General features: G+C 38.9%; 1 protein-coding gene across 10 annotated transcripts in view; it reads right to left on the bottom strand.

Moving 5' to 3' along the window:
* The window catches only part of lama2 (laminin, alpha 2), a 204,217-nt gene that overhangs the window by 123,589 nt on the left and 65,499 nt on the right, over nucleotides 1-15,129 (bottom strand). For all 10 annotated transcript variants that reach the window (XM_019345952.2, XM_019345953.2, XM_019345948.2 and 7 more), the window contains exons 6-13: nucleotides 11,982-12,161; nucleotides 11,760-11,849; nucleotides 8,568-8,685; nucleotides 6,493-6,671; nucleotides 6,311-6,410; nucleotides 5,780-5,837; nucleotides 4,842-4,944; nucleotides 4,443-4,583 (exon numbers count right to left, since the gene is read on the bottom strand). In XM_019345952.2, coding sequence (XP_019201497.1) covers nucleotides 4,443-4,583; nucleotides 4,842-4,944; nucleotides 5,780-5,837; nucleotides 6,311-6,410; nucleotides 6,493-6,671; nucleotides 8,568-8,685; nucleotides 11,760-11,849; nucleotides 11,982-12,161 — 969 coding nt within the window. The remainder of the gene's footprint in view (nucleotides 1-4,442; nucleotides 4,584-4,841; nucleotides 4,945-5,779; nucleotides 5,838-6,310; nucleotides 6,411-6,492; nucleotides 6,672-8,567; nucleotides 8,686-11,759; nucleotides 11,850-11,981; nucleotides 12,162-15,129) is intronic.

The following is a 15,129-nucleotide window of genomic DNA, read 5'->3' as shown; positions in this document are numbered from 1 at the left end:
CAGGATTGCACCTTTCCGCTCTCTTCTGCAATCGCGGAAGTGCACATCATAACAACACGTCAGCTTTCAACTTCAAGTTTTTGTTGGGGTTTTCTGTTTTCAGCAGGTTTGCTGTTGCTCACTTAAACTGCGTGAGTCATGTAGAGATGTAAGATGTTTATATATAGTCATCAGGAAAAGAATTTATATAAATATGTAAAGGGATTTCAGGGGGAGTTTTACAAGTTTATTCAGAGAGTCTGAAACAGAAAAGCAACATACAGTATTATTTCTGTCCACACGACAGAGTTGCTTACTGTCAGCACATCAGTAACATTGACAGCAAACATATTAAAGCAAGGCATGTTCAGTGTAGACGGACAAGTTTTACTCATAATGCCCAGCTGGTGGTTCGGATTTGCTACTTCACACAACTGTCAACACTCTGACTCTTTTAATAGATTTGTTCATCCACCACCTGAGCTCCTTTTTTTCTATTACCAAAGTTGCAATGTATTTTTTTGTGTGTACCTATTGTGTCCAGGTAGTCTACTGCCAAACGTCAACTTTGTTTTATTGACTTCTCTTTCCTGCCCTAGAATCCTCTGTCTCAGCAACCCTCTCATGTCCTTCTTCACTGCATTCATGGACCTTCTCCTGTTTTCCTCCTGCCTAGCAGCTCCATATTCAACATCCTTGGTCATTGGATGTTGGTCATTCCCAACCAAACTCTGAGCATCTTCAACTCTGCCTCCTCCAGATCCACCTGCTGTCTTTTCTGTTATTGCCACTGTCTTCAAACCACAAATCACAGCAGGTCTCAATCACCACCACCTTGTAAACCCTCACTTACATTCACCCACTCCACCCTACCTGCACTCTCTTTTTCACCTTTCTTGTGCACTGTACTAGAGATGGACCGATCCAATATTACGTATCGGTATCGGTCCGATACTGGCCTAAATTACTGGATCTGATATCGGAGAGAAATAAAAAATGTAATCAATCCATTAAATATCACAAAAGCACCTCACAAAACTTGCGACATAGCGTAACTCAGCTCATAACCGTAGCACGTAGGAGCAGTATGCGTCATGTGATATGTTTGTAAAGCATTCCCACGTTAAGCTCAACAACCGATATATGGAGCGACTGCCTCTCTCTCCCTCTCCCTCCCTCTCCTGCTGCTACTTCAATCATGAAACTGATCAACGATCAGCTGATTGGCTTTTCTGTCGTGAGTCCGTCTCTCTTGTTTGTTTATCTCCCACTTTGCGCCAGAAAGAGGAAACCAGCGGATAAACAACAGCAGAACGTTTAAGCTTGATAAGCTGTTGTTAGAATTTATTTAATATTACTTTCTACACCAGGATCCTTTTCTACGCAGCTGACGGCTGGTAACTGTGCAGGGGCGGATCTAGCAAAGTTTAGGCAGGGGGGCCGATAGGGCATGAACAGGGAAAGGGGGGCACAAAGACATACTTTTCTTTCTAATTGTCATGTCTAGCTTTTAATAAATACATATCTGAATCTTACAACCAAAGTTTTCATCTGATGTAAAATGTATAGAAATCCATTATTGTATATAGGAACTATTAAGTCAAATTTATAACCTAGTAAGCTATAGTACTTTTCCTTTGGGAAGATACAATCTGTGCAGTCTGCAATTCTGTTGAAGAAAGATGTTGAATCTATTTAATTATTGTAGAAAAATTACTGATTTCTGTGCTTTTTTTTTTTTACACGTACATTAAATTAAAGTCGATTACGTCAATTAAGCATTATGAGGTGGAGGGTGGGGGGTGGTTCCCAGTTTTTTTTTTTGCTGGGAGTTTGCAACCCTATTAGTTAGGTTGCTTAATATTTCCACTAAGTACTCTTTAAAATACCAGAATAGGGAGGATGGTGCAGGTTTAAGTTCATTAGATTGATCAGTGTTGCTGAACTATGAAATATTTTGGGTGCAGTGTATTTTTTGCATACAGGTATAACAGAATAGCTTTAGTTTATCTTGGTTTTTTTTTTACTTGAGTATCAACTTATACAAAATGCAGCAAGATATTAAAAAAAAACGTTTTATTCATTATAAAATATGCTATATTGGATTTACATCGGTATCGGCAGATATCCAAATTAATTTTATCGGTATCGGTATCGGACATAAAAAAGTGGTATTGTGCCATCTCCAGCACACACCTCCACTACACTACTACTCCTCTACAGAGTCTTTTCCACCTTGTCCATACTCTCAGTACATCACAGTGTCATCTATAAACATCATAGCTCATGGTGACTCCTGCCTGACTTCATCTGTCAACTTGTCCATACCACTGCCTTCAAAACCCCAAAACCTTTTTACAAAAATCCTTCAAGCAAAATAAAGGCAGTTTATATAGATGAACTCATGAGCAGGAAAATGATTACCTCTAATGATACTTTATTATAACAGGTAATTAAAAATTAAAAGCAAAATTCAAGTTAAAGTCACCATATTACTTCAGGTTAATTAAAAAAACTATAGAAAATGTCTGTCATGTGATTTTGTTTTATGTAATTTATTGTAAATGTAATTAGGTGATTGAGATAAAAGATTTTTTTAACAAAAATGTCAAAGTTAAGCTTTTGTTAACAGTTTTGTAAATCTGCCAAATGTCAGCTGGAAGTTTGCAATCGACACCTTGAAAGAGATTTTTTTTCTTAAGTCCTGAAGGATTTTGTGTGAGTTGATGTGTGTCTGCACGTGTGTGCGCGCACATGTGTGTGTTTGTGAATCAGAGATTGCTAGACACACATCTGTCATTGTAATTAACCTAACCTTGGCTTCCCCTTTTGAAAACACACACACACACACACACACACACACACACACACACACACACACGATCGGTGTCTAAATCAGAGCTGTCATCCTGTCAGCGTCTCCTCTCTCCTCCTCTCCCACCCTGCCTGTCAGTCAAAAACTGTTTTCCTCTTGCTTCACCTCTCTCCTCCCTCTTGCCTCTTGTCTTGTTTCTCCCTTCTCCTTTCTAGTCCTGTCCTCTTCCTCCCTCCATATTTTTCTTTCTCTTCATGTCTCTCACCTCTCTGTTCCCTCCAGACTCTCTATGCAGTTTTGTTTTTCTGCTTAACATCCTACTGATTAATTTCCAGATGTTTTTAATGTTTGCCAGATCCAAATTACTTTACACCTGGTGTCAGATATGTTCAGGCCCTGAAAGATACTTATTAAACTGATGCAGCAGTGTGGATGAATAGTTTTTGTGTCATCTAAAAAAGCGATAGCTTAAGTGATTGTTTTGCTTGTTAGGAAAATGTGTAACCCACCACATTATGGACCTACATTAAAAACTCACAATCTGATAAATTTCACTTTAAAATATACTGAAGGCCTGGTCAAACCAATTTATTTGATTAAACAAAGGGGTAAACAGTAGTTGGCAAACTAATTACTAACTCAATCACAAAAACTTGTGTCAAACTCAGTGTCAGTGCCCAAGCTTGTTAGCTTTGAAGCTAATTGAACATTATGACAAGGTTATTTTAGGTGACTGAAACTAAATGAAAAACTAAAACTACCCATCCATCTATCTTCTTCTGCTTATTCAAGTCAGGGATGTCGGGGTGCTGGAGCCTATCCCAGCCGAGTTACACTTTAGTTTAATTCTTTTGGCAAAATTTGTTATCACAGCTTGGCTGATGAGGCTTTTTTGCAAATATTTATTGTGACTTTGCATGTCTACTTTGAGTCAACTGCTTTCTTCTTCGCTTTTATTTTTTATACCTATGTACCTTTACCTATGTTACTTCCAGCATATGCCCTCAATGCCCTCAAGTTAACTATAAGACAAGTAAAAATGAAACTAAAGGCAAACATTTTCAAAAACTAAACTAAACTGAAATGAGCAAACCCACACGTCATAGAAAAGTATAATAACTCTGATGTATGAGACCTGTTGTTCATGTACTATTTCCCTCGTGTTTAAAAATCAGATTTACGTCTCTTTTGCTGAGCAATTTGTTCTCAAGTAAAGCACGCTGTTATAAAAAGGGGATACAGGCCAATGTCAGTAAAACCTCATGACACATCCTTCTGTTTTGGACTCTCTGATTCACTGAACATCAGTGCTGTTTAAAATTCTGCATGTCAAAAGTCACCAAAGTTGGATTAGATGCAAAAGATGAACACAAACTGCAAATTTACTCCACTCTGAAACTTGTCATGGAAGGGAACACAAACTATAAAATTAGGCAGAACAACTTGCGTCACAAATTTGTTTCTCAGTTGATGTTCATTCTTCTGTGGTGCACAGTTATGATGCCATTTAAGTTTACAGCAGTAAATGATATTTGAATAAAAGGAGGAAAAAGCAGTTTTTCAGCTCTAAGCCACTCTCGCAGAAAAGATCTTAAACTGAAGTGACGTTTACATCATCCCACAACATCAGTGAATAATGAGTTCCTACATTCTGATAGGTCCACGTGGAGGCAGTGCAGTGACTGGAAACGCCCATGCAGGAGCACTTTTCGCAGCCGCGTCGGTTGGACTCTTGAAGATTGTAGAATCCGAGCTTACAGCGGTCACAGTTTTCCCCCTCCACATTTTCCTGCAAGTGAGAAAGACAGAGAGAGGGGGAGAGACAGAAAAAGGCAGACAGAGAAGAAAGAGGAGAAAAAGAAGAAGAAGAAGAAGGATGCAGCATAGTTTATAGGCTGCCCTCAAGTTGACGTTAGGAGCGCAAAGCATGTTCCGGCAATGTTAATGTGGTGAAAATAATGATGACAGGGCTAAAAAGGTTAGCAGAGAGTACTTGTCATTATTTCTGTGCATACAAATGCGAATGTGTGTGTGTGTTTGTGTGTACCTTGCATATACAGGGTGTTATACATGGGTCAGCGTTGACGCTTCCTTCCACGCTGCAGTTACAGCGCTCACAGTATGGGTAGCCCATATACCCAATAGCACACCTACAGTTTTACAGCAATAATAAAGATCAAGTCAAAACCGCAAATTAATCAGATTAACAACCACTGCGTTTATCCTGGTCAAACTGTTTCTGCGTGACCCACCGATCCCCTACCCACTGCTGCAAACCGCTAACGCTGGTAATGTGTGTGCGTGCTTAAGCAGAAAAACCAAAACAAAAAACTTCTACTAATTAACAGAGAAAGTGAGCCAAAGCAAGTCTATTAAATAGCATTTAGGAAGTGATTTTAGAGACAATGCTTATGCTGCAGCCCTGTTCGGCGGGCAGGTCATTAAAAAGTTTAGAGGAAAAGCGGTATTTTGAAGATAAGGCTTTTACATTAGACTAGAGTGGAATACTGGGTTACCAGTGGGATCAAAGATAATACAAAAAAAAGCAATTACATCAGTAAACGCAATTACTCGCAAACTAACTAATCAGGAGAGTAACATGAAGGACCGTGTTGACAGATCTACGGGTTGATATTGAAACTGCTTCCTGTTTAATTGTAGGAATTTTGTAATGCCAAGACTTTTCATGATGGCCTCAGGCTGTGGTTGTCTCCGTTAAAGTTTGTGAAAGGTATTATTAAGGAAGTAACATTTTAGCTGCAAATAAAACAGTATGCCTTGCATTTGCACCACAGCTACGTATGCAGTCACTTCTATACAACCCAAGTGTGATAATCAATATCATCAAAGATCCTAATGGAAACTTGGTGGCAATTTCTAAACACTAATTGGAACAGACAACAGCTGAAAGGTTCTGCTCACCTGTCACTATGTGTCTATCTCTTTCCCTATGTGTGTGCATGTGTGTGTATGTGTGTCTCTCACCTGTCACATCTCAGACCCCCAAAACCCTCCTTACACCAGCATGACCCTGCTGGCTGGCCTGTCAATCAAACACACACATACACACACACAGAGACACATAAAAAAAAGTATAAGTGTAAGAGAAAGGGTATCTCTTTGAAGTAGCTGCATCTAAAATAGCTCTACTTGCAAGATATAAAAACAGCAAAAACACAGAGGAGGACAGAGGAGTAAAATTATCTCTAATATAAATAGTTCTGTTCTGTCAAAGACATTTTCAAGTAACAGAAGCTTCTGTGCATGCTGCTAAACTCGACTCACCCCGATCCCATAGGAAATCAATGTGGACTGAATTGATGAAATCTCAGAGTTACTGAAGTACCACTTTAAAATGAATTAAAATGTGGAATGGGTGCAGGCTCTAAAAGTCTGCATGCATATCCACTGAGGGGCTGAAATTATCCCTATGTTAGGGCTTAAATGATCCTCAGAAAGAACAAGGTGGAAAGTTACATGACCAGACAGAAAGTACAAGTCAAACTGAGTGCATACGGGGCGTAGCTTGGCTCGAATCTGCGACACACGTTTGGCTGATGGAACCATAGGGGTCGCAGGAGCAGGGGATGCAGGGGTTCTCCTCCTCAGCGCTCACCTGGACAGGTAGAGAAAGCAGACATGTTTAAATAGCAGCAATTTAGGTAATGTAAGGACACACGCATAAGCAGGTTACGTACGTCAGCAGGTCTGTAGAACCCAGGAACGCAGCTCTGACAGTTAATGCCAGCCGTGTCGTCATGGCAGCCTATGCAGACTCCGCCCCCTCTGTACTGACCGTGAATGTCCAGGCTGAGCGACAGATCTGCCACTGTTTGATTAAAGTAGCATTCTTCTGCCTTACCGTGGCAGTTACACTCTGAAAACACATAGAAAAAGTTGGTGGGCTGTAGTACTGCAGTTGATAGGATTTGTTGAGTCCTGCCTCTTCTATCAAAATTCTGTACAGTATTATATGCAGCCAGGGGGGGCACTTTCTCTAATCCTTTTACTTCATCTGCTCAGAAGATGAGAAAAAAAAACACACCCTATCCTGCTTTTTAGACAGTGCCGTAAGGTTCACACACTGACTGTGAGCTGTGTGTTATCTCTAGGGCTCCAAAGAATTATCTCCAGAGGAAAAAAATAGCCTTCCTATTCACTCATGCCCTTTCCATTTTCACTTTAGTTTGCTATATTTACTAAAGTGGTCTAAAATTCATGAGCTAGATAAAAGCATTGTCCTTTGGAATTTTGAGAAGAAACTTGGACTTAAAGTTTGTCGAAGTCTCCTAGTCCTACAGCCCGAACTCCAGGCCACAAAGATCTTCTTGAGTTTAGATTACGATTTTGTAGCTGAGTTCATTTGTTTCATAAATTTTCTTAATTCAGACCAGAACATGTTTTGCAAAGATAATGTTGTGACTGAACATATGAGATGCAATATTGATCATATGTTTTCCCAGTATGACTAGCAAACCTACATGACTAATGGACTTTTAACCTACACTACGGCTATGGACTCTCACCCCTACAACCTTGGTACATTTAATGTAGCACATACACTTGCACCTGGACCTTCTACCCACTGTTAATCCAGTATAGTGTTCACAGCTGTGTTTATGGGATTAAGAACAGTGGATATCTTGTCCCGCTGGTCACTGCTGACCTGTAAAGCTGCACAACACTACTGGGCATCATTCTGCGCTATCCTAGAGTGCTGAGTTCTCTCTAAATACCTCATCTCAGATAGAAGTTTTCTATCCCTACCATTACAACATTTTGTTCAGTACTGGTGTTAAATCTGTCATGGTTGGTTCTTTTACTATTATGCTATCCAGGACCTTTTGTCACTTTAGTTATGTCAGTGTCAAGGCAACAGAAGCAGTCATTGGGCCACTAAGACTACAGAGCTTTCAGAGGGTGTAGTCTGTGTGAAATAAAATAAAGATTACATGTTGTAACCTTAGTTTTATGATGACAGGTGGAAGCCTCTAACCTCATCCCTCCACTGCTGCATAACTGATGAAGGTTAATGGATGCCAGGGTGATTTCGGAAGGCTTTATACGGTCTTATATCACAGACTGATTCTGATCAGCTGGAAAGAATGTGGATTTCAGGGCACTGCTTCACAGTTTAATTGTGGGGAGAGTACTGACCTCAGTGAGTGAGTACTCTAGGGTTAGCCTACTTTTTTGCAGCAGCCAGGCTTTATGTGAAAAGATTAGCTCAACTAATCTAAAAAAGAAGCACAATTTATTGAACTGAATGGACCTAAATGGCTTTGACCAGAAAAGTAAAATTAAAAATAATATTAGTCTTTAAAACAGATATATATTAATATTTAAAATAAATATGCAATGTTGAAAAATGAAATAAAATTAAAAAAATAAATTGTTAGCCAATACACATAACATTAAACTGCCATTAGTAAATCAAATTGCTAAACTGTATAATGTATAAATGGTTGTAATAGTTTGCCAAATCTGTAAGTAAACTGCATTTAGCTAAAAATGTAGATGGAGAAATTGTTAAATAACATAATGGGTAAAATAGTTGAAATATCTAGTTACAATCTCTTAGGAAAAGATGTAGTATTCTGTTTCCTATTATATAGTGCCATAAGAACTCTGATAGAGGCTTTTTAACTCGTGAAAATCTGAGAAGTCACTGTTTATTTTTCATAAGTAGCAAATGTGTTGTGGGTGAACTGCTGTAAGCTTGTGGGTAGCTGTGTGTAATTTACGAATATAATTTGTTCTGTGTTTTTCTTACTCTCGCAGACATGTCGAGTGAGGAAGGTTCCTGCCATCCAAGGCTGCTGGTGGTAACCTGGGCAACAGCGATCACAGCTCTCCCCACAAGTGTTGTGTTCACATTCACAGCTAAACTTCTACATATGCGCAGAAACACAAATGTCCATACACAAACACATGAAAAACACACATTAACAGTGCACTTTAAATTTCACCGATGTGAGCTCTGTTTAAACTGATTGTGCAAACTAGAAGCTGGTTTCAAGCAGGGTTTTAAATCTGAATCTGAATCGTGAACAAATATGATTTTTCACTGTAGAAACCTCTTAAGTGAAAAAATTAAATGTCAGCCCTTAGCTTGACACTACTCCCACACAGTGTTGGGAAAGAGTGACCTTCAGTTAATTAAACTAATAACTATTATTTGTTTTTTTGTGTCCTGTCGCTGTGCCGAGTGACAGCCTGTTAGAGAAGCTCCCGTTGTTTGATATTATTACTTTAATGACTTTATGTCTGTGAAGATTCTCAGTCATCCAGGTCATCGTAGTCAAAGGAGTCCTTTGACGTAGTCCTTTGACTTTAATGACTTTACCACCCAATAAGGTTGATTTGAACTTTTATTGTCCCTACACCATCACTTTTCTTTTTTTCCTTTGGATTTCTTATCAAGTTTTGTTTCTTGCCACTATATTCTTAGCAATTCTACAGCCCGAAGTGAGGTCTTTAATCCTGGAGGAGATTGACGAGGTTTCAGAGCTGGAATTAAGTGGAGAGTTAAATGGTGATGATAAAAACCATCTGTTCAAGTTTTTTTAGACAACAAATTGTCTAAATAGAAATTATTGCTTGAGTGTAGTATGAGGTGTTTTACTGTTTCACTTCCCAGAAAGTGTGACCAAACCCAGCACTGGGACTTCTTTGAGGGATAGGGATGATATCATTTGAAGGAACTGCACTGCTTGTGCAGGGAAATGGTGTCATCCTGGCCTTGTCACTACAAAGGAATTGTTCAGTCGAATGTGGACTATTTCCACTATGGATGTGTGGGACTAGTCAACTAATCATCGCTGTTGTCACTAGTCGGTACCAGACTTAGTAGTCGTTTAATCCAATTGTTAAAATTTTACTTGATGCCCAATGCCGGTAAATCACTGAATCATCACTTCAGATGAGTGGAAGAAAATCCCTGGATGGTTGTTTTGTTATTTTAGATTTGAAGTTTTATTGCAGTGGTTGAACAGTGTGCATCATTCATAACGCACGGCACAATGCGCCACACTTTTCTGTCACAATTTATACGTTTGTCAGATGTTAACTTGTCATATTTTAGTAATATTTGAACATGTTTTGTAGCAACATGTTTTCACGTCATATTTAGCATCGGTTATTTATATTGGTTATTTTAAGTGTTTTTCTTCTTCGTTGTCTGGAGTATACATGTAATGTTGGTGAAGGCACGACACAAGGTTGTTGCACAGTTAAGTGGCATGATTCGTTAAATGGATTAAAATGCATCTGTTATTAGTTTTTGATATTTTCCATTAGGTGGAAGTTTGTATAAGAATCACATCAAAAATCATTTTACAGGCACTGTTATAAGACATTTTACTGCATTCTCAACCACATAGCTTCCAGAACAAATCTCTTTAAATTTTGGAAAATTGTTCTGTTATAATAAGCACTGTAACTATCAATTTTTGAAATAAAGTAATAACCTAGTTCAAATGCAGTCTTGATGTTTTTGCTGTGACTTTGTGGTCCTTTACATGCATAATCATCCGCAGTAAGTAGTTTGAATGTATGAACAACACCTGAACTGAAGCAAAATAAAATGTTGAGATCAAGTTTGTATTGATTTGAATCTAAAAGTGTAGAAAATGGTCATATATAACCCTCTGTACAATATTTATGAATATATTTTTAATATACACAGAAAAAAAATAGTATTTTCTGTATTTGTGGCCGGGTGAGCAAATTCTCTTCTTTGTGCACTCTCATGTGGCACCTCAACATTCACATGAATGTGAGAATAGAGTGCAAATAGGTAATTATCAAAATGCATCACCTTTTGAAAGCCCTTTAAACAACAATGTGTACACATGAGCGCCAACTCAACCGAAAGAACTTGGTTCAGTTTCCAAATTTTCAGTTAGGAGTAAATAGGTTCATGATTAGTCTCCCAGGAGAGAAATAAATTCAAAACTAAACACAGACAAAGCAGAATGTAGCAGGATATTTGCCAACTCTAAGGTTCAGTAATTCAATTTAGGACTTTCTGTAAATTGGTTGATATGGTGAGGGTGCCAGATTTAACTGAGAGGAGAGCAGTACAATAGCACAACGAGAGCCAAGTCTGGATTTGTTGGCATGAGTAAATTTGCCCCTTTTTATCTGAGACACAATGCTACAGCTCTTGCTTAGGCTGCCTTTGTGCTGAGCAGGCATCTGAACAAATGTTCTGCGGACGATCATCAACAAATCATCTCGCAGGTCTCCACCTTTCTGAATGTCTGCCCAGTACGCTACTGCATGGATTGTTTGAACTCTAATCAAAGTAAAAAAGCTAAATGTCCTGTGGGAACACAGCGCAACAGAGAAGCTCTAAAAAACTGCAGAGAAATAAAGCAGAATTATAAATAAACAGAAATTATTCAGCTGTATACTACATCTGCTCTGTTCTATTAAAACTGACTAAATGTGTCAGCCTCTAAACACCTGGGCAGAAGAAAGTGGTTAGCCTCCTCTAGTGAGTTTAAATACTTCCTCAAGTCTTGCTTAGAGATGGGGGGAAAGAAGAAGAAAAAAACAGGACTTTTCACACACCAGTGACATCACTTATTGTCACTGACATCACCACCGAGGGACCAGACACAGGTGTCAAATCTGAGTTAGACTTCTTGTTTCAGCCTCGGGACATGTAAAGGACACGACGCAGTGCATGTGTGCGTGGTGGGAGAAAAAGAGGGAAAGATCAGGTGTCTGGTATCAAACACTCCTCTGTTTGAAGTGACACGTGAGACGACGCTGTACAGTGTCACCTGTGTCCCCTGCAGAAAGGCGCGCACAGACTCACACGGAAAGTTTTTATAGAAGGAGTTAGATGAAAAGGTGATGCCTGAGGGCTCTCTTTACTCCTGTTCAGAACTATGGAAGAGCTACATCACCTTGATGGTATTGTTAAACAGAGTGAGAGAAAGTTGGACATTATTACCTTTGTAACACTGTCGAGTGGACAAGCTTTTGCATGGCCAAAACAGATGCACATCCCTCCAACTGAGATGTCCTTAATGGTATAGTAGTACTGAAGAGCCAAAACAGGTTATTACAACTTTAACAACCAATGACTCAAAAGATATTCTACTTAAAAATATCCAGAGATGAATGACTCATACTGACAAAGTTAAAGTGGTAGTGCATGTGTTTTTAGCCTCACCCGTCTCGTCACAATAGGATCCATATCTTTGGGGTCATGGAGTGTCAGAGTCATGAGGTCGGCGTTCAGCGTTCTGATTCTCTGAAACACCAACCTGATGTAGCGGGCGGACGTGAAGTTCAGGAGAGTTGGCGAGGGGTCATCTGCACTGGGTCTACCATTGATCAGAGAGGTGTGTATCTGTAGAGATAAATGCCAACATATGACAACAGAATTCGACTGCATGCTGTGAAGATTAGTTGAGTAATGTTTTGTGAGTTTCTCACAGCAGTAAACAGAAGAAGTAAAAATTCAAACAGGACATAACGATGGGCAGGTAATCCGATTACTTTTTTCAAGTAATGAGTAAAGTAAGGGATTACTATTGCAAAAAAGTAATTACATTACTGTTATTTTCCCATAGCACTCTGCGTTACTGTGTTACTAAACCGTGGTTTTGTTTGTGAGAGTGTCTTATGACAATGACGTAAGTGCGTGCAGCGTTTAAAGGGTCGAAGTACTGACCTTACTTTGAGTTTGATTCCATAAAAAGTGACAAAAACATTACTATCCACTGTACAATGCGTGTGAAGAAAAATTCTTTTTACAGCGAAAAAAACCCCCTAAACTTCTGAGCAAGTGCCTAGCACGTTGCCACAGGAATGTGAAATTCACAGAGAAACCCCCAGATCCGCCCCACTGACATGACTGCTGCGGCACCGGGCAAACCCCCACCCACCCCACTCCAGCAAAACAGGTGAAAATAGATTTAAGAGTGACAGGACTCAGTGCCACTGAGTCTTTGATTTTATTTAATTTCTGCTGTGCTTTACTTGCATCTATTTGAAAGAGTGAGAGTAAACACAAAACATGATTTTATTTTATGTGCTGGAATATGCAGAAAATAGGTTTAAATGTTAAACAAATTTCTTCAAGTCAAAGACTGTTGCATATAATGTATCATGTTTTTAAAAAGTAACTAAGTATCTAAGTAACTAAGTAACTAATTACTTTTGAAAATAAGTAGTCAGTAAAGTAACGGTAATTTTTTTGAGAAGTAATCAGTAATCGGTAATCACTAATTCCTTTTTCAAGTAACTTGACCAACACTGATGAGCAGCGACAGCTTCTAGGATAAATTGCTATTTGTTCTTTAACAACAGAGACATATCAAGTTTAATTAAAAGAATGCTGATTTTCACTGGATTCAACAAGAATGTTAGGGTAGAAAATGGTTTTATTTGGTAATAATAAAAACTGATTTCAAATTCAGGAGACACAGTGGATACAGCAAAGCACAGCAGTGATTCACACATGAAACCTGCTATCGCCCTTTGACCACAACAGACCGAGAGGCCAGAACTAAAAAGTGAAGCCAGCACAGAGTGACAAAAATGTGGATAAAAAATGTTTTGACATTTCTCATTTAAATGAATTCTGAAAGGGTTTAAAATGGGGACACATGTAGCCGCATCAGAGCGCATTTGAGTCACTCAACTGAATCTCTTGACTCTGTGTTCTCGGTGCCTTTCTGGGCAAATGAATTATCTGTTATTTAGCACTAGTTAGTAATAATTATCAGACACCTGTTTTGTAATCAAGCTTAGTAGATAACTTAGCACTCCACTTTATCTTCCAAATATACTTCCCTCTGACAAAAAACCCAGCATGGCAAAAGGAAAAAGAGACCTCAAGATGCAGAGTGAAAAGCAATGGGTAACATCACAGTGGCTGTGACCATCTTTTATATACAGTCTTTGTTGTTGACCAGTGACGGGTCACAGTAGGTTAAGCTAACCTGACACTAACACTTAAAGCACTTAAAGAACACTCAATAAGAAAAATGCATTCTTACAGCTGACAGCACAACTTACTTAAGGGATTATAAATTTCAAGAGTGCCCCAACTTTACTATAATTTATCACATAGTAACAGTTTCATCCTGCCTTCCACAACTTGACAGAGATTAAATACTTGCTGGCTAAGACATCTTGTCATGCACACCTGATTCAGTCAGAAGCCTCAAATTTCTTATGCTTCTTTATACCTAAATTTGTTTTTTCCTGAGTGTATCAGCGTGTTTTTTATGTCCTATCACAGATGGTTTTTCACTTGTTCATAATTTATTTAAAAAAATCTGTCTCTGTTCAGCCACACATTTTGATCAGTGTTTCGTTTCCTGGATGTTTGGCTCCTTCACCGCACAGAATGGTGGTAAAAGGGGTTTTCAAATACTGACAAGATAGGATCACATAGCTGATGCACATTTGCGAGCTGTGTATCCATGATGACGATCTCCTGTTCCATCACATCCCAAAGGTGCTCTATTGGATTGATATCTGGCGACTGTGGAAGGCATTTAAGTTCAGCGAATGCTCAAGAAACCAATTTGAGATGATTTGAACTTGATGGCATTGCACATTATTCTGTTGAAAACAGCCATCAAAAGAGCCCTACACTGTGGTTACAAATGGATGGACATCAATATAAATGGTGCCCTGGTAGGTTGTGGCGTTTAAACATTTTTCCAATCTCCTATTGTCCATTTTTGGTGAGCCAGTGTAATCTGTAGTCTCAGTTTCCTGTTCTTTGCTGACAGAGGTGGCAGGCGTGGACGTGTTGTGCGCTCAGTTGTGCTATTCGGTAAGCCTTGCTTTTAACATGTAGATATCTGATTAACTGTTACCCTTCTATTAAAAAACAGTCTAGCCATTCTGCTCTGACCTCTGGTATCGAGACATTTTCACCCAGAAACCTCACTCTATATTTTCTCTTTTTTGGACCATTCTCTGTAAACCCTACAGATGGTTGTGTGGAAAAATCTCAGTCGATCAGCAGTTTCTGAAATACTGAGACCAGCCCGTCTGGCACCAGGAATAAAGCCTTGTTCAAAGTCACTTAGAGTACTGCTCAGTTTGAACTTCAGCAGGTTGTCTTTTCTATGTCTACAGGTCCAAATGCATTAAGTTGTAGCCATTTGAGGTGTTGATTAAATACAGATATGAAAAACTAGTTCATGAATTTATTACTTTTAGGCTGGACTATTGCAATTGATTATTATCAGGATGTCCTAAAAACTCTTTGAAAAGCCTTCAGTTGATCCAAAATGCTGCAGCAATCGTACTGACAGGGACTAGAAAGAAAGAGCATATTTCTCCTATATTGGCTT

Source organism: Oreochromis niloticus, linkage group LG15 (assembly GCF_001858045.2).
Source record: "Oreochromis niloticus isolate F11D_XX linkage group LG15, O_niloticus_UMD_NMBU, whole genome shotgun sequence".
In the NCBI taxonomy this organism is placed as follows: domain Eukaryota; kingdom Metazoa; phylum Chordata; class Actinopteri; order Cichliformes; family Cichlidae; genus Oreochromis; species Oreochromis niloticus.
The sequence above is the reverse complement of the archived record's forward strand: the minus strand, read 5'-3'. Positions and strand labels throughout refer to the sequence as shown.